The sequence below is a fragment of the Scyliorhinus canicula genome, chromosome 1, assembly GCF_902713615.1.
Source record: "Scyliorhinus canicula chromosome 1, sScyCan1.1, whole genome shotgun sequence".
NCBI lineage: Eukaryota > Metazoa > Chordata > Chondrichthyes > Carcharhiniformes > Scyliorhinidae > Scyliorhinus > Scyliorhinus canicula.
The window spans coordinates 197,645,840-197,666,138 of NC_052146.1; the positions used below are offsets into that span (position 1 = coordinate 197,645,840).

The window sequence follows — 20,299 nt, forward strand, 5'->3', positions numbered from 1 at the left end:
ACTCGGGGGCCACGTATCCCTCCACTGTAACAGAATCCTGCACCGGGCTACTAGAGACGCAAAGGCCAGAATGCCGGCCTCTCTCGCCTCCTGCACTCCCGGCTCCGAAGCTACCCCAAAGATCGCGAGCCCCCAGCCCGGCCTGACCCTAGACCCAACCACTTCCCACAAAATCCCCGCCACCCCCTTCCAAAACCCCTCCAGAGCCGGACATGCCCAAAACATATGGGTGTGGTTTGCCAAGCCACCCGAACACCTCCCACATGTCTTCCCCTCCGAAAAACCGGCTCATCCTTGCTCCCGTCATGTGAGCCCTGTGCAGCACCTTCAGCTGAGCCGTGCGCAAGAGGAGGAAGAATTCACCCTCTCCAGGGCGTCTGACCACGTCCCATCCTCAATCTCTTCCCCTAGCTCTTCCTCCCATTTCGCTTTGAGCTCATCTACTGAGGCCTCCTCCTCCTCCTGCATCAGTTGGTAGATAGCCGAGATCTTCCCTTCCCCGACCCACGTCCCCGAAAGCACCCTGTTCTGCACCCCCCTTGGCGGCAGCCACGGAAACTCCTCCACCTGCCTCTTAACCAAGTCCCTGACCTGCATATACCCAAAAGCGCTCCCCGGGGGGGAGGTTCCACTTCCCCACCAGCTCCTCCAGAGTCACGAACTTCCCATCCAAGAAGAAGTCCCCAAACTGACTGATGCCTGCCCTGTGCCAAATTCCCCACCTGTTCTCCCAGGCGCAAAACGGTGATTGCCCCGTATCGGGGCCCAAACTGAGGCCTTCACTTCCCCCCTATGCCGCCTCCACTGTCCCCAGATTTTGAGGGACGCAACCACCACCGGACTCGTGGAATACTTTGCCGGGGGGAGTGGAAGTGGGGCCGTCACCAAGGCCTCCAGACTCGTACCCGCACAGGATGCCACCTCCAGCCTCTTCCATGCGTCACCCTCCCCTTCCGTCACCCACCTGCGAATCATCGTCACGTTCGCCGCCCAATAATATCCACACAGGTTGGGCAGCGCCAGGCCCCCTACCTCCCTTCTTCGCTCCAAAAATACTCTCCTTCCTCTCGGGGCCTTCCGCGCCCACACAAACCCAGAATCAACTTATTCACCCTTCTAAAAAAAGCCTTCGGGATCAACATGGGGAGGCATTGGAAAAGAAACAAAAACCTCGGGAGCACCGTCATTTTAACCGACTGGACCATGCCCACCAACGAGTGCGGCAGCGCATCCCACCTCCTGAACTCCTCCTCCATCTGCCCCACCAGCCTCGAAACGTTAAGCCTATGCATAGCCCCCCAGGTCCTAGCCACATGGACCCCAAGATACCTAAAGCTCCCCTCAGCCCTCCTCAACCTGAGTTCCCCTATCTCCCTCTCCTGACCCCCCGGGTGCAGGACAAACAGCTCGCTTTTCCCCACATTTAGCTTAGCTTATATCCCGAAAAGTCCCCAAACTCCTCAAGTATCCTCAGCACCTCTGGCATCCCCTCAGCCGAGTCCGCGACACATCCCCCCCCCCCCCCCCCCCCCCCCCCCCGCGCACAATCCCCCTCCAACCCTTCGAGTCCCTCAGCGCCATGGCCAGGGGCTCAATTGCTAACGCGAAGAGCAGGGGAGACAAGGGGCCTCGTCCCTCTGGAACGCCGAAAGTACTCTGACCTCCTCCCATTCGTCACCGGGGAGCTGTACAGCAACCTCACCCAGCTAATGAACCCCTCACCAAACCCCCGCAACACCTCCCACAGGTAACTCCACTCCACCCTATCAAAAGCTTTCTCCGCATCCATGGACGCCACTATTTCTGACTCCCCAACCACCGTCATCATAACATTCAAGAGCCACCGCACGTTGGCATTCAATTGTCTCCCCTTTACAAACCCCGTTTGGTCCTCATGAATCACCGTCTGGACCACATCCTCCACCCTCCTGGATTTGAAATGCACTATTGACCAGTAATCAACTTATCCCTAGCATTCAATTTATATTCCCACCTATGATAAATTTCTTATTTCCCCCTTTGTTATTGTCTAGCTATTTGTGCGACTGATATATTTCCTGCTGGTCTTCATAGCAACTTTGGTAACACTACTGGCCGATTAAGCTACTTTCTCCTCCCACATAATTGAAAGATTTTTATTTTACACTGCAGTGTATTAGAAGATAGCACTGAATCCCAGAGTGATCCGTAACTCTTGCTGAAAGGAGCAATAAATATGGAAATCTACCATGTTTGAGAAGAAATCTGAATATATAATAATAATAATAGCTTATTGTCATAAGTAGGTTTCAATGAAGTTACTGTGATGAGGCAAGATTTAGGATGCATCGGCTGGAGAGGAAAACTGCAGGGGATGGGCACAATGGAAATGTGGAGCTTGTTCAAGGAACAGCTACTGCGTATCCTTGATAATTATGTACCTGTCAGGCAGGGAGGAAGTGGTCGAGCAAGGGAACCATGGTTTACTAAAGCAGTTGAAACACTTGTCAAGAGGAAGAAGGAGGCGTATGTAATGATGAAACGTGATGGTTCAGTTAGGGCGCTTGAGAGTTACAAGTTAGCTAGGAAGGATCTAAAGAGAGAGCTAAGAAGAGCCAGGAGGGGCTATGAGAAGTCTTTGGCAGGTAGGATCAACGATAACCCTAAATCTTTCTATAGATATGTCAGGATTAAAAGAATGACTCGGATAAGAGTAGGGCCAGTCAAGGACAGGAGTGGGAAGTTGGGCGTGGAGTCCGAGGAGATAGGAGAGGTGCTATTTTTCGTCCGTATTCACAGAGGAAAAAGACAATGTTGTCGAGGAGAATACTGAGATACAGGCTACTAGACTAGAAGGGCTTGAGGTACATAAGGAGGAGGTGTTAGCGATTCTGGAAAGTGTTAAAATAGATAAGTCCCCTGGGCCGGGTAGGATTTATCCTAGGATTCTCTGGGAAGCTAGGGAGGAGATTGCTGACCCTTTGGCTTTAATCTTTAAGTCATCTTTGTCTACAGGAATAGTGCCAGAAGACTGGAGGATAGCAAATGTTGTCCCCTTGTTCAAGAAGGGGAGTAGAGACAACCCCGGTAACTATAGAACAGTGAGCCTTACTTCTGTTGTGGGCAAAGTCTTGGAAAGGTTTATAAGAGATAGGATGTATAATCATTTGGAAAGGAATAATTTGATTAGAGATAGTCAACATGGTTTTGTGAAGGGTAGGTCATGCCTCACAAACCTTATTGAGTTCTTTGAGAAGGTGACCAAACAGGTGGATGAGGGTAAAGCAGTTGATGTGGTGTATATGGATTTCAGTAAAGCATTTGATAAGGTTCCCCATGGTAGGCTATTGCAGAAAATACAGAGGCATGGAATTCAGGGTGATTTAGCAATCTGGATCAGAAATTGGCTAGCTGGAAGAAGTCAAAGGGTGGTGGTTGATGGGAAATGTTCAGACTGATGTCCAGTTACTAGTGGTGTACCACAAGGATCTGCTTTGGGGCCGCTGCTGTTTGTCATTTTTATAAATGACCTGGAGGAGGGCGTAGAAGGATGGGTGAGTAAATTTGCAGATGACACTAAAGTCGGTGGAGTTGTGTACAGTGCAGAAGGATGTTACAAGTTACAGAGGGACATAGATAAGCTGCAGAGCTGGGCTGACAGGTGGCAAATGGAGTTTAATGCAGAAAAATGTGAGGTGATTCATTTTGGAAGGAATAACAGGAAGACAGAGTACTGGGCTAATGGTAAGATTCTTGGTAGTGTGGATGAGCAGAGAGATCGCGGTGTCCATGTCCATAGATCCCTGAAAGTTGCCACCCAGGTTGAGAGGGTTGTTAAGAAGGCGTACGGAGTGTTCGCTTTTATTGGTAGAGGAAAAGAGTTTCGGAGCCATGAGGTCATGCTGCAATTGTACAAAACTCTGGTGCGGCCGCATTTGGAGTATTGCGTGCAGTTTTGGTCGCCACATTATAGGAAGGATGTGGAAGCATTGGAAAGGATGCAGAGGGGATTTACCAGGATGTTGCCTGGTATGGAGGGAGGATCTTATGAGGAAAGGCTGAGGGACTTGAGGCTGTTTTCGTTCGAGAGAAGATGATTAAGAGGTGACTTAATTGAGGCATACAAGATGATCAGAGGATTAGATAGGGTGGACAGCGAGAGCCTTTTTCCTTGGATGGCGATGGCTAGCACGAGGGGACATAGCTTTAAATTGAGGGGAGATAGATATAGGGCAGATGTCAGAGGTAGGTTCTTTACTCAGAGAGTAGTAAGGGCGTGGAATGCCCTGCCTGCAACAGTAGTGGACTCGCCAACACTAAACACATTCAAATGGTCATTGGATAGGCATATGGATGATAAGGGAATAGTGTAGATGGGCTTTAGAGGGGCTTCACAGGTCGGCGCAACATCGAGGGCCGAAGGGCCTGTACTGCGCTGTAATGTTCTATGTTCTAAAAGCCCCCAGACGCCACATTCCGGCGCCTGTTCGGGGAGGCCGTTACTGGAATCGAACCCGCGCTGCTGCCTTGGTCTGCATTACAAGCCAGCTGTTTAGTCCACTGTGCTAAAGTTCAATAAAGTGAAGAACAAGCACAATGAATGTCAAAGCTGCAAAGGGAAAGAAGGCCACAAGACATGCTGAAGGTGCACATTAACAGAGCACAGATTTGAAAGTCCAGGAAATGGTTCAACTGAGGGTTGTCTAAATAAGCAAAAATAGCCATATCAAAACAACTTGGAATCATCGTCAAATTGTCTGCTGTTCCAAGATGGACAAGCAATGTTCCAATTCTGGTGACATGATTATGCCAAGCTGGAGTACTTGCCATCAATCCACCAGTATAAACTCAAGAACAATGCTGTTTTTTTTTCAAACAATCTAAGAAGTCACCAAAGGACGTAAAGTCCACTGCGCATTTAACGACCAAATTGATTCCTTCACATGGTGTGGAGTATGAATTTCTCAATTTAAAACTGAAAAGCCAGATAATGAAAGAACAAATTTATCAAAATTCAGAATAGATTATGTGTCTGAACTTCAGTTAATCATGGGCATCATCACCCCAGATAAAGCAGAACAATGGGAATTCCTTTGATAGGTCTAAATGTGGAACATGGAAATAACATGGTTGATGTAAAGTATTTTAATTAGATTGATTCCATCCTGTTGGGAGGAAGCAAGGATTTCAGTTGAAAATCTGCCTAAATTCCACTACATGAATGATTTAAAATTAAAGTATTTGCATAGTAGACCAAAATGTTAAGAGTTCAGGACTCACTCTTATTTCTTAATCCGCGCCTTCCTTGGGATGATTGAAGTATATCTTCATTACTTTCTAGGTCACCAGGACTACTGCTCCTACGTATCATGATCTGCAACAAAAATTCAAGTGAAATACTTATGTTGCTCTGGAATATGGCTGTTCCTCTAATTTTGCTTTGCAATGCTTGCAAAAATTGAAAAACGAATAAAATGTACAACGGTTCTTTTCTGCATGAACGAATATATATTCAAGTATCTACGTAGGGGTATTTAAGTTTAAATAAGTTAATGATAGTTTGTTGAGCAGGCAGCAGCTGAAAGGTGCAATACTTTTACACAAATGTTTCAGGAAAAATTAATTGTCTGGTCATTTCATGACCCTTATACCGCCAGAAATGGGATGAGATTTGCAGAGTTGAAAAAATACTGCGACCCAACAACAACAATTTGGCATGCAATGGCATAACCCCATGATGTAATTACATGTGACATCCTACAGCCAGTGAAGCCATGGACTAGGAAACATAATCAATTTAGCATGTACTGGTATCTGAGCATAGTGGAATTGCTGATTGAACTACATTTGACTGGAACAGTGAGGATGGCACCTTAGAATTATAAAATTCCTACCATGCAGAAGGCAGCCATTTGGCCCATCGAGTCTGCACCAACCCTCTGAAAGAGAACCTTACCTGGGGCCAAACCCAGCACTCTATCCCCATAACTCCATCTAACCCACACTTCTTTGGACACTGAGGGGCAAATTAACATGGCCAATCCACCAAACCTGCACATTTTTGGACTGTGGGAGGAAACCGAAGCATCCGGAGGAAACTCACATATGCACGGGGAGAAATTGCAAAATCAACAAAGAGAGTCACCCAAGGGCCGGAATTGAACCCGGGTCCCTGCCGCTGCAAGGCAGCAGTGCTAACCACTATGCCGCCCCTTTCTGACATTCTAGAGGCCAAAAAGCCAGTAAAACCTGGAAATCTCTGAAATTCCTAAGCATCTCACTAAGGTAACCAATTTTTCCTGGATGTCAGATTTCCACTATTAAACAGGCCAAATCCTTTGAATCAAACCTGATGCACTATGGCTATGGGATACTATTACCGGGTGGGTGGGGAATAACGAAAATTATGAGGAAAAATTAGAAGTCATAGAGGACTACAACAGCTTAATCCAATGCTTCTCTGAAAGAAGCGAACAAGAAATCAGACAAGTGAACAAATTAAATATTGGAATACCATAAATGATGCTTCAAAACGTGAATGCGTGTTTAAATCAGAAAAGGGCAAAAGTACATTTGCCAAAAAAAGGAAAGACATGACTAACTTTTCTTTAGACTTCTCTTTTTATTGCAGTGGAGGCATTCCAAAGCAAATACTATCCTCAACTGTGCCAATAACAATAAAACATGCTGGCATGTTTGCCTGCACAAGTGCTTTGGTTTAATACTAGGTGTGGATATTGCTCACAAATTGGAGAACACACTTTGAGAAAGATGAAGTGTGAAACCATATAATGTACAATTTTTTATATAATTAATGTATCCAATGGAGTTTTTATACCAATAATTACTTCCTAATAGAAGTAAACAGATTGCTTTGAGGAAAGATGTCTGTTGATAAACTGAAGCTGTGCTTGAATTGACCTTCCATTATGACTACAAACTGAACAATCATCTGATTTTCCAGGAGGTCAGCTACTACATGTGGAGAACATCCCTAAATACGTACATGCTCAGGTTAATTAGGCCATTTAAAATACTACACTGTATCTTTTTGGATTGTGGGGGCAGGATGTGGAGGGGAATTGAATTTGACACAGAATATCAACTCCCATATTGTAACAATTTAAAACTTCTAATTAAAAGTCTTATTCCTAACATGTTCATAATCACACCTGTCAAAGCATTTAGAATCTAGAGGGCTGGAGAAGAAAAATTCATGGTCAACTCACGTTACCATCATTCCTTAATCCTTAAAGATCTTTGAAATCAGTTTTTACTAATTTTCACCACTGAATTGCCACAAAATGTTTCAGTATTAAATCAGTAAAAATTAACGCCAAACTCAACGAAAATTGTCTTCTTACTGCTTCAAAGGTGCACATGGACACGGTCGCGGTTTGACGCACGTCTGCTGGAATCATGGGTGTGATGCACCCGCACTTTGGACCTAACTTTTAGCAAGAAATGATGAATGCGCAATTTAGATTTACTTTAAAAGGGGAATTTCAATAACCTTTGATACTGCGACAGGAATAGATTCGAGACACCAGCAAAATTACTTGCTGAGTATGGAGAAAGAAAAGTAGCGCGTCAACTCACTGATTATTGGTCTCCGTGTCCGGGGGCAAAGGCAGGCCTCAGGTCACAGACTACAGGAGTTTCCCAAAGTCAAGCCCACAGCTGTTCCCCTGGAGCTTAATTTCCAATAAAGTTTATAACGTCATCATCATAATGCCAGGTGTCTGAAGCCACAATAAATATGAAGTCCTAAACTTTTATTTAATTTTTTTTTTTTAGAAAGCTAGGTATTAACTAAAGCCTGATGGCAATTTACATAAAACGTGGATGCCCATGGTGTCTCGTGATGTGAGCGGGGCGGCGGCTGCGCTTCCGCAAGCCCTGGCTCTACTCATTTTATAAACCTTTATTCTGTCCTGTTGCACATTTCATGTAATAACAATCTAATAATCTTTATTAGTGTTACAAGTGGGCTTGTATTAACACTGCAATGAAGTTATTGTGAAAATCCCTGAGTCACCATACTATGGCGCCTGTTCGGGTACACTGAGGGAGAATTCAGAATACCCAATTCACCTAATAGCATGTCTTTCAGGACTTGTGGGAGAAAACCGGAGCACCTGGAGGAAACCTTCGCAGACACGGGTAGAACGTGTAGACTCCGCACTGACAGTGACCCAAGCCGGGAATCGAACCTGGGACCCTGGTGCTGTGATGCAATAGTGCTAACCACTGTGCTACTCTGTCTCTTCTTGGGATATGTTTTGTGATGTGGAGCCATGTCAAAAAATTCTGGTTGGCCATGGTGATTGGAGTGGTGCCCAAATTGCAATGGCGTTGTTTCTGGTGAAAGTCTTTCACTTCGTCAGTGCTGTATACTGATAATGGCCACAATTCAACGTTGCTCAGGATGAAAATCTCAGCTCTGTGATGCAAGCCTATAGATCTCACTTTGAAAATTTGTGAGAATGATGGAGGTGCATGAGAGAGTTCTTGTATTCAGAAGAGCACTTTCCCTGGCAAGGGCATGCCTTAAGAGATGTTGAGATCCTGCTGCATGGTATGTCGTTTATCCTGACTTGCTCAGGGGCCGGGTAAGGTATGTCTGTGAGCCCAGTCCCTGGCAAGAAGTGGGATTGACTGCCATGCTTTGGTAATTTTGATTTGGAGGCTGGATGCATCAGATTGACAGAGCACAGAGTATTCGATCTTCGAGGCCTGGGATCGGTTGGGCTCCCTGATCACAGGCCCTATATTTTCCTAACCTCGGTGCTCGTCGCAACAGGTTGGAGGTTGGCCGAGCCATCTCCACTGGCTGGACCTAGGCTGTGATGATGCTTGGGTGCCGGAACAGTGGCATGGTGGAAATAAAAGATGCTTTGTTGGATAATGAAAAGCGTATGCTGATCCTGTCTTGGCATTGGCTTTCTCGAGCAACATGTATGGTGTCATTATGCTGCATTTCTTCTATGATCCTAGACGTTACACCCTTGTGATTATGTTGTTGATTATTTATGGTTGTCTTATTTTTTGTAGCAGCCTGTAGGATGTGAGCAGAGTGGCGACTGTTATCCTGTTCTAGTAAAAAATCATATTGAGTTGATCATGTGAAATATGATCTACGCACAGCTTTACTCCTAGTCATTGCGTGTCATATTCCTTGTGGATATGGGAGGGAGGTACCTTTTTTGACATCCCTGATCTCATTTGTAATGAAGATGAGTGGAGCCAGGAGTGATGGGTGGATTGGGGTGATGGGATTAAAGTGCTCACTGAGATTGAGGATAACTCCCCAGTTAGAGCAACCACACTGGGTTTCTTTTTTTCTGCTACAGTATTTTGAATTTAAGAATCCAGGCCTTTCTCCTTTGATGGACTGGGAAGATTATGTATCCTGGGGAGGACCGAGCTCCTTCTGACTCTTCCTTGAGATTGGAGTCTTTTCCTCTGGGTCCCTTTTTTTAAAAAAACAGCAATCAGAATGGGAAGGATAATAATCATAATAATAATCTTTATTACTGTCACAAGTCGGCTTACATTAACACTGCAATTAAGTTACTGTGAAAAGCGGTTAGTCACCACATTCTGGCACCTGTTCGGGTACACAGAGGGAGAATTCAGAATGTTCAATTCACCTAACAGCATATCTTTCAGGAATTGTGGGAGGAAATCGAAGCATCCGGAGGAAACCCACCCAGACACGGGGAGAATGTGCAGACTCCACACAGTGTCCTAAGCCGGGAATCGAATCTCGGACCCTGGCGCTGTGAGGCAACAGTGCTGAGTGGGTTTGGTTACACGTTGGCTGGTCTGTTAAAGAGAGAGATTGTTCTTCGTATTATTTTAGTGATGGTGGACAGTTCTGGGTAATGGTTGATATTTTTAGATCAGTCTGGGCGTACTTATCTTACGGGTTTTTCTTTCTCCATTTTTTCTTCACCTGGGTGAGCAGGGCGCTGTTACTAATCCTGGTCTGGTACTGTGGTTTAGGGAAAGGTCCTCCGGTTGTACCGAGGAGGGAATCTCACTCTCACACACACAAGCGCCACCACCCACCCTCCTCCCCTCCCCCTCAGGCACCCAATTGTTGAGTGTCTTGACGATTCTTCTTCTCTTCGGTGATAGGGTCTCCCCAGCTGGGACTGGCGTACTCATCCATTTTTCCTTTTCCATTATAAATGGTGGTGGTGCACTGCCCTGGAAGTGGTTGGAGGCTCAGGCTCGGCTAGTGTGTGGGATGTACTGGGGGGATTGTTTCCTGTGTGTTATGAGGTGCTGGACTAGGCCAGATCCGGTGCTGCGGCTGGTATCCTGTTGCCTCCTGTTGGAATAGCCCTTCTTCAAAGCGCCTATTAGGGGGAGTCTTGGGAGTTTAGGAATTGCTTCTTCAGTGCACTGGGGCCTGGGGTTGAGCCGAGTCCTGTATTTTGGTTGATATCCGGTTGCCCCCACCCTAGGGGGTGGGGCGCTTTCTTGGTTGAATGAGCAGCTTGTTCTCTTCCTCATCTAACTCTTTTGCCTCTGTTTACCTTGGGAGGCCCCGAAAGCTTCATCATAATCCAAACAAGTTGTTGCCAGTCCTCTTTGTACAAGTGATTGATGTTAGTTCTGCACCGGGCTGAGATTGGGGTTAAAGTTGTGTTTTATGGTGTAATAATAATAATCACTTATTGTCAGAAGTAGGCTTCAATGAAGTTACTGTGAAAAGCCCCTGTAACTCTCCTTTAAAACTGTTTTTTTTTGTGTATTTTCTTTGTATTCTTTTCTTTTGTAAGGGTGGATATAAAGAATCTGTGATTGGCTCCTACATGGGTGCAGATAGGGTTGGTATCTAATGAGCTGAAGTTGTGGTGTCATTGGTACTGCTAGAGTTGAGGGAGATAGAACTGGTGTGTACCCGAACATGGCATGGAAAATTTATCCTGAACTCTTGTGGAAATTGAGAGTAGACACGCCATGGGAGGGGGTGCACCATTTTACCACTTTTTCATGGTTTCATTCTGTTTCTTCCTTGGGACTGTATCAAACCAGTTATAATGTTGTTTTTCTGTTTCCCTCTGCATTTGTGCATGCTGAGCTGCTTTCCTCCATGCTTACAGCAATGATTTTTGTTTTAGTTTCATTGTTTGCAAAAATGCAAAATCCTAACAAATATTTCTTTTAAAAAATGAATTTAACTTGGTTGCATTTTTCAAAGAGAATTCCTGTATATTTTCTTGAGATTTGGTAACATATAAAATCCAATATCTAGCATTGAAATAAAAGTTGAACAAGAAATGGGTCATTAAATTAGATATCAAACCAATCTAAATGATCCTTCATCACACTGAATGACTAAATGCAAACAAACAATTATTACACATGCAAAGGCAGCTGTTAATCTGTAATTACCACAAACTCAGAGTACACAATACATCCCAAAGCAAAAAATATAACACAACTAAAACTTCAATCCAAAAACTTAAGTATTGATCAATAGCACAAATAAAAATACACAAATTTAGCAGACTACTGTATTAGCTCTTTCATATCTGAAGATCAGGCTACAAGTGTCCTCCACATCTCAGTCCAGGCCCCAGTTCCATTATATAAATGAGACATGGGCATGGAAGTGTTTCAAGAGAGAGAATTTCTCAATTTCTGTGGCTACTCGAGGTTTGAAGTTTTTGAGTGAGTCTTGGGCAACCCATGGTTCATAGAGCCGCATAGGGCCCATTAGGGTTCTGTGGGCGGTCCAGGAGGCATTTCGTTGGTTGGGCTGCCAGATTCCACGGGTTTCCACCCGTGCAGTTTTCTTCCCACCGTATGATTAAAGCGATACACACTTAAAGAAAGGGCATATGAAGTAAGGTGCATTCTGGTTGCACACAACATTGGCTGGGAGAGCTGCATCCAAAGTGTAAATGTTAACTTTGTTTACACCATTTGAAGTTCTATTAATATTTGAATACTTAGGCATTTTCTACAACTTGTTAGGAAATATCTGGCCTGAATTAAGTGTATTCAATCTTTTAATTTGCTGATGGTTAGTGAACATGCCCAATTTTAATCTTGCAGTTTACTGAGATGATGGAGGGGCACTCATGCGGCCCACTCACTAGCCTAGGTTGCCCTTCACTGTTCTATGTCTACTTCTGCATCCCAGTGGGAGGTGAAAACAAAAGGAGTGAATACAAAACATTCAGTAAAGAGAGAGAAACAAAGATACTGCATCAAGGAACAGAATATAGTCAAGAGAAACAATAGGGGTATCCCTCTCCTGGCCTGCTCTCAAATCTTATCCTACCTGTAAAACATTTGCTTTTAACTTGAGCTTTCTCTGGAAAAAGTGCCACCAGAAATGGTGACGCTGTTCAATTTCCCTACCACACTATACACTACCACAACCTCACTAACAGATTCACCGTTTTTCCAATGGATGCATGGCTCTCAAACACATTATTTCACCTATTCAATCTATAGAGCTGTGCTGGGACAGGGTTCTTGTCTGAATACTCAAGTCAAACTGATCATCTCAGGTTCAAAGGCAAACTATGAAGTCTCTGGTATTCAGGACCTCAATACTGCACTGACAGTGAAGGTAGCAGCAGTATTACCAGCATCCATTTCTGTTGTGCACTAGATGCCATGCCCATTGATGCTTCTTCTAACCAACTGCTCAAATGTCAATTGTGCTGCTCTTTCACCAAAGGTATTACAACTCATTTGTTTGCCTGAGTCATAATGCCTCTTCCTGTCCATAGTTTCAAAGACAAAAGTGGAATAGTAAGAAACGGAACGAAACTCAAAAGGATAACTAAGAAAATGTGATAGAAAAGTTGAAGAGACATGGACAAAAATAGTCAGCTCCCTCGGGAGTTCCACAGAGTGCACATCTGCTGGTTACCCATTGCTCTTTCTCACCCTAAATCCTGTCTTCTATTGCTCAAGTCCTCCGCATTCTAACAATGGGTGCATTTTAGCCCAAATCTCAACCTAACTGTTGGTAAGAACAGACTATGTTAGTTCAAGCCCTTTGACCTTACCTAGTGTGCTCTGGACAAGCCTTGGACCTAGATTTTTCTCAAACTTAACTTCAAATTCCTCAGTTTCTCTCTCAAGACCACATTTTTGCACTCAGCTGTGCCGGAATAAACCTCAAGACTCTGCTTCCATCTGCTCTTTTTTGCTCTGAGCTGTAGAAATGTTTTGGAAAAATCTAGATCCTGATCTTCTCTGAGACTTGCTTCAAATTGGTGGACTTCCATCGACAGCAAGAAGAGGTTTCTCCTCTGCACTACGCCTGGTCGTCAGTGTAAGGCCAACGTCGTGTCTCTGATCTGCTGCACTTTGCAACTTCTCCCATACTTGAACTGGCCAGTATAGTGCTCTCCTCTCACCACTGCTGTGACTAGGACATTTCAGTCTCCTGCTGAGCCTATGACTAGGCACGTGATATATTGGCGTTTCCCCTTCCACAGACGGCCAGAAAAATCACTTCCCATGAAAATAGCTCCAGTGCGACCTCCTGCACTCCACCCTGAAATGGCTTCTGCACATCATCTGCACTGCCCATTTCCAAACTCAAACAGTTTATTGATACTCCATACTGACTTCACCCTAACAACGCCTTGTTGCCAAAGCTTTTCATCTTGCACTCAGGACAAATGCAAGAATGCCAAATGAAAATGAAAATCGCTTATTGTCACAAGTAGGCTTCAAATGAAGTTACTGTCAAAAACCCCTAGTCGCCACATTCCGGCGCCTGTTCGGGGAGGCTGGTACGGGAATTGAACCGTGCTGCTGGCCTGCCTTGGTCTGTTTTAAAAGCCAGCGATTTAGCCCAGTGTGCTAAACCAAATATCAATCTCATAGATCATCAGCTTTAAAACTGGACTCATTATCTACTATTTATTTCCTCTTTACTATCAGGTTTTTATGTATCTTGATGGAAGCACACCTTTGAAACTTTAACTTTCCCTGAGCTGATTCACATGGGCATTTTTGCTGTTATTCCAGATCTTAATCCCATCACTGCATTTATACTTACTTTTAAACTTCTTTCCTCTTCATCCCTCTCTTGCCTTCCTGAAAGTTCTCTGCGGTCGAGTACTCTGACCTCCCAATCTCCTACCTCAACTCTTCAGTATTCCTTGATGTTCCTACTCTATTGCCACAATCCCAAGCTTGACTCCTTCTCAGGTAAGCCTGCAGCTTCCCTTTGTGTCTCTACTGCCATCCTCAGAAGGGCTCATTGAGATGCTGCCTCATAATGAACAGATATCCCGATTGACCTATCATTGAACACTTCCTTGGATCACTCTCCACCTCCATCCTCCTTCTATACCATAGCACCATCTCTGTATCTGCTCTGGAAAAAAAAAATCCCCAATTTACTTCCAACTGCCCAGCCTTTGTCCAACTATTCATGCACATGAGCAGAGAGGAACATTGATCAAAGTGAACTTTGATGCTGAGGAAATCAAGTGCTGGAAAAATTCAGCAGATCTGACAGCAGTTACTGTTTAAAGTCCAATATGACTTTTCTTTGGAACCAAAGAAGGTTCAAAAGAAGTCACATTGGACTCTAGAACGTTGACTCTGTTTCTCTCTCCACAGATGCTGCCAGGCCTGCTGAGTTTTCCAGCATTTTCTGTTTTCATTTCAGATTTCCCACACCCAGAGTGATTTGCTTTTATGACACATTGATAATAAGAAGTTGGAGAGATGACAAGTTCAGACATTTGGGAAATTGGATTCTTAGAAAAGACACATGTGGAATGGAAAGAAAAATCTTGGTCAACTAGCTCATGTGCTCTGATATACAGAAGTGTTTTGTTTTAAATAAACAGGCCACAGCACAACATGTTCCATGGTTCCTTACAATTTAGTAAATTTCAACTTTTTGTTCACAAAATTCAACCTTCCCTAAGTATCATTAGTAACCAACCATACAATATTGCAACTTCTACTGAAAAAGCACCTGCTTACACTTCCACTCTTGGCAAGGTACCCCGTAGCTCAACTAGAGAATACTCTCAACTTTTTGGGCACGGAGCAACATTTTGGAAAACATCAGCAAACTCAGTTATGTCGAGGTGTGCATTCAACTAACTTGTCCTTTACCAATTATTTTTTTTTTTTTTTTCCAGATAGAACTGTAACCACCAATTACTCCAGAGCTACATCACCCTGTTCCCAAACCCATCCCCTCAAACCCACAATCTTCCACCATGTACTTTTTCACAACTGTACCCTGCATGGTTTATCTCCTTCCTTTGCCAATTAGAAGATGAACTTGAAACTTTATATATGTCTCCCTATAAGAGACAATTTTCCATTCTTTAAAACTTATTTATGATTATAATGTTATAAAATTCTTTATAATGGATTCTAACATTTTCCAAATGGCAGATGTTATGCTAACTGTTTTTTGTCACACTCCCAATTTGAATGAGGGTGTTACATTGGGAGTTTTCCAATCATAGAATCCCTCCAGTTCAGAAGGAGGCCATTCAGCCCATCATGTCTGCACTGACCCCTGAAAGAGTATTCTATCCAGGTCCACTGCCCAACCCACCCGAACCTGTCCCCATAACCTAAACTGTACATCCCTGGACACTAAAGGGCAATTACGTATGGTCAATCCACCTAACCTGCACATCTTTGGACTCTGGGACTTTTCCAGAATTTAAGGATTCTTGGAAGATTACTCCCAGTGCATTCACTAGCTCTGTAGCTACTTCCTTTAATATCCTAGGATGCAACTCATTAAGCCCAGGGAACTTAGCGGCCATTTTTTCCCCTTGTATTCTAAAATATGAGGACTCCCAAAACAAATTACATTAGCGCAACTGATCATTAACGTGAATGAAAATCAATTAAAAGCAATTTAGTTTACAAATTCTATTTGACAGGAACTGCTCAAGATTGATCAGTTGTTTGGTGGTGCAGGCCGTGAACACTGTTAAAAAGAGAGCTATGTTCCTGATCCGCTCTATCTTGAATTCATCCGGACAAATGCAAGTACGCCAAGTTTCAAATGATCACAATAATTTATACTGCAGGAAAAAGGGTGTTGATTGGTTGCAGGTCGTCTCTGATTGGTCAAGTCATTGTCATGGAGAAAGCAACAGGAAATGAAGGGTTCCCCAAGCTCCCTGATTATTCAAAAAAGGCACAAGGCTTGCACTTCTTTTATTTACAGAGAACAGGTGCCTGCATATGAATGTATGGTGCTTCTAGATAGCTTAAAATGAGCCATATTGGGACTGATCATCTTAAATTGGTTGTTAGCGTAGCTATTTGCACACTTAGGATTGTTCGGCAAGTGCTGCCCAATTGCTGAATTGCATTTTCAAGTGATCCCAGGTATGTAGGCATACATCCCAATGACAGCTGGCCAAATGAAACAGCATGTTTCTTCAATTCTTCATAATATACAGAACCCATAGTTTGTTGTTGCTTCCTCCACGGCAACGGCTTGTTCAATCATTTGCCAACCAGTCAACACCCTATTATGCTGCAGTATAAATTCTTACGATTGTTTCAAATTTGGCATTCTTGTGTTTGTCTTGACAAAAGAAAGACAAAAAGCTTCAGCAACATAGGCCATTGAGCCCTCGGGCATGCCCCGCCATTAAATATGACTGGACACTTCAGTGCCTTTTATACCACTTTCCCCATAAACCCACGTTACATGGCTCTCTTTTCAACAATATTTAAGATTGATTCTCCCATGGCTATATTTTGACAAACACTGTAGGTAATTTTGCTTGTGTATCGCCTTACAACTGGAGTTTCATAGTCTTTGTCTCCACATTTTCTGTTTTCAACAATGGATGTCTTTGAATCAGGGTTATTGAAACTAGCTGATTGTTCCCATTTTTGTCCTGCAATAAACACACAAGAAAACAATTTCAACATGTATGATGTTTAAGCAAACTGGTGTTCATTACTTTCTAAACTTTACATGTGTCTTGTTGATAAAGGGAGCCTTTCAGTTTACAGGCATACTACTTCAGATCAGCCAACCAGGTGAGGAGGAGTACAGAAGAAGGCCATTCAGTCGATTGAGTTTGCACCGACCCTCTGAAATAGCCCACTTCCCTGCTCTATCTCTGTAACACCGCCGAAACTACACATCCCCGGACACCAAGGGGCAATTTAGCATGGCCAATCCACCTAGCCTGCACATCTTTGGACTGTGGGAGGAAACAGGAGCACCCGGAGGAAATCCACGCAGACACGGGGAGAAAGTGTAAACTCTGCACAGCCACCCACGGTCAGAATCGAACCCGGGTCCCTGGTACCGTGAGGCTGCAGTGCTAACCTCTGTGCCACCCTTTAAAAAAGAACTTAGGCAAAATGCCAACTTCTCTCATGCAAAAGTATGCAACATTAAAAATGCTCATATGAGCGAAAGTCTTCAATTTATGAACATTTGGACTACAAACAATGGAGTGAGCAACATTTGTTTTTGAAATAGTGCGCACTTTATTAGGTCATTTCAATTGCTCGTAATTCTCAAAGTACTTTGTTTTTTTAAAAGTGCGCCCCTTTTCAGAGACAAACAATTTGCAGAGTGAAATTGAAACTGAGGAGTTAAAGGATTTTGTACTGGAGATCTCTATTTTCTTATAATTCCACAACAGCGCCTGAATTTGAAAGTTTTGTTTCCAGGAAATTGGTGTGAATTCTATCTCCCTTGTACAGCACACCATCCCAAACCGTGGATAATTCCAAGCTAGGAGTCAGAATGTTTTGCTTTCAGTCTTTGGCTAGGAATTATATTCTGAGACTTTTGGTGCATCACATTGATGTGATTCCTTCATCCCATTCCAACCTTATTATTTTACCATCATTATTCATTCTAAGTGATACTACGTTTCTTTCAATGAAAAATAATTACTTTCCCCCAGCCCCACAAAAATTCTTAAAATCCTACCTGAATATTGTTGTATTATTTATTAATAGTACCTTGCATTAGTTCAGATTGGAGTTGTTCAGCAATATCAGATGTGCTGCTGCTATGGGTAAGTTTTTGTTCTTGATCCAGCATTGAACCACACATTAATTCTTCTGCATCTGGTATACTTTCAGGTTGTTGGAACTCTTCATCTTCTATATGCACATAATAACATTGGGGATGAGTGAAATATAAGCAGTAACATTTCCTTAAAGAAGCTCTTCACAAAAACGTATTTGAAATTGATACATAAAACCTTAGTTGCCCTCAAAATAAGGCAATGTTTTCCCCTCTTTTTAAACTGTAGACACTCAAGGCCATGGCTGCTCAGATTCCGTGACTATTCTAGTTAAAAGCCAATCAACTTGCACCAACGCACCAAGTGTTGTTGAGGTGGTATGGCAATTCCTTGAGTTACAAGGAATTTTTAATGTAAAATTACACAAGTTACAATATATATTGTGTTCGCTGAACTTGTGAAGTGAATATAAATCTTAACAGCATTTTCTTTCCCTTTCCATTTTCAATCCCAACCAAAAATCCGAACTAAACTCAGCTTGGTATGAAAAATTAAGCACCATGCACAACTGCTCCCCTCATTGTAAACATGCTCAACCACCGGGATAACACTTTTTAATACAGGAACTGTTTTGAGGTGAATGGAGTTCAAAACAAAAATCATGCAGTGCAATTTTCCTTACCAGAAAAGTATAAAACACAAGGGAATTTCAGAAGAGAATGGAATTACAAACACCATGCTGTACAATCATAGCATTTACAGTGTAGAAGGAGGCTATTCAGCTCATCGCGTCTGCACCAACCCTTGGAAACAGCACCCTATTAAGCCAATGCCTCCACCCTATCCCCATAACCCAGTAACCCCACCTAACCTTTTGGACACTGAGGGGCAATTTAGCATGGCCAATCCACCTAATCTGCACATCTTTGACTGTGGGAGGAAACCAGAGCACCCGGAGGAAGCCTATGCAGACACGGGGAGAAAGTGCAAACTCCACATGGACAGTCACCCGAGGCCGGAATTGAACCAAGGACCCTGGAGCTGTGAGGCAGCAGAGCTAATCACTGTGCCACAGTAGTGCTAGTGGGTAACTTTATGAAATAAGCACAACTATTCCATCCCGTCTGTTAGTCCGTTGAAAAAAACACAATTCTGCAATTAATAAATTTTCCAAGACTTCCCCAAATGTATTTTTGCATGTATTGCGCTCCTGGGTATTCAGCCCATTTCCCAATACATGCATGTTATATGAAAAACACTGAGCAATGTAAAGGTTATTGCATACAACATGTACCTGGATTATAGCCCATATTTTGTTTAAAATGGTACATTTTATGTGCAAAAAAATTTGTTACTTTTAAAGATTTTCCTGTAGGACCCAATACAGATCTATGGAGTGAGCATTTTGTGAACCACCCGGTATTTATGTCAACAGTTTTTCTTGCTCAGATTAATTATGCTGAGACTTTAAGCATGGATGTCAAATGCAACAGGACCGGATCAAATGATACAAGAATCCAGATTTTCTTCAAATGAGAATTGCGTATTATTTATTTAAGGTTGAATAAATTTGGGGCAGAAATATTATTTCAGGCTTAATTAAATAGCTGACAAATCACTCAACAGCAAAGTAACTCCAGTCACTGGATAACAGAAAAACAATGAGCCATAAACTGGTGCTGATATGCAATAACAATCCACAGACAGAAAGCCAATTCACCTTGAAGTATGACTTCTTACAGGACAAAACTGCTCTTAAAGGTAAATTATCTTTCATCTACACATGGTACTTTGGCCTCAATCAATACAGCAATGCCTTAAGCATCAAACAGTAAACATATTCTTTGCAGCAGCAATTAAAATGCGTTAGGATTTACCTCTCTTATTAAATTCTATTTTTAAGTCTGTGAAAAAGTGTACAACTAAAATGGACAACTCATCAACAGTAGCAAAATAAAGGAGTACATTTTAACCTCGACTACAAAACAAGATATATCTACAGCTTGATTACTAGCTGCTTTTCCCTCAGGAGCTGACATCAATTTATTAGCAATATGCATCTGTGGATAAATCCTGTGCATTTGAAGCCCATTTTCCTTTCTTCAATTTAACATAGTGACCATCAAAATGTCACTGATGATATTAATCATTAACAATTATCCAAGAGCAGTTACAATTACAAATAGGTTACTGACCAAATGTACGTTATACATATTTCCATGCCTATTGCTGAAGAGACATGCGGTCAAAGGATTTTCATCTTGTAGTTATCAAGAACAGATGTAAGAATGGCAACAAATCTCAAAGGGAACAACAATTTATACTGTTCAAGAGGA

General features: G+C 43.0%; 1 protein-coding gene across 1 annotated transcript in view; it reads right to left on the reverse strand.

Annotated features, from left to right (window-relative positions):
• ralgapa2 (Ral GTPase activating protein catalytic subunit alpha 2) overlaps positions 1-20,299 on the reverse strand; it is a 730,448-nt gene that overhangs the window by 492,888 nt on the left and 217,261 nt on the right. The window contains 3 exon segments of the mRNA XM_038805980.1: positions 5,260-5,353; positions 16,768-16,868; positions 17,956-18,099. Coding sequence (XP_038661908.1) covers positions 5,260-5,353; positions 16,768-16,868; positions 17,956-18,099 — 339 coding nt within the window.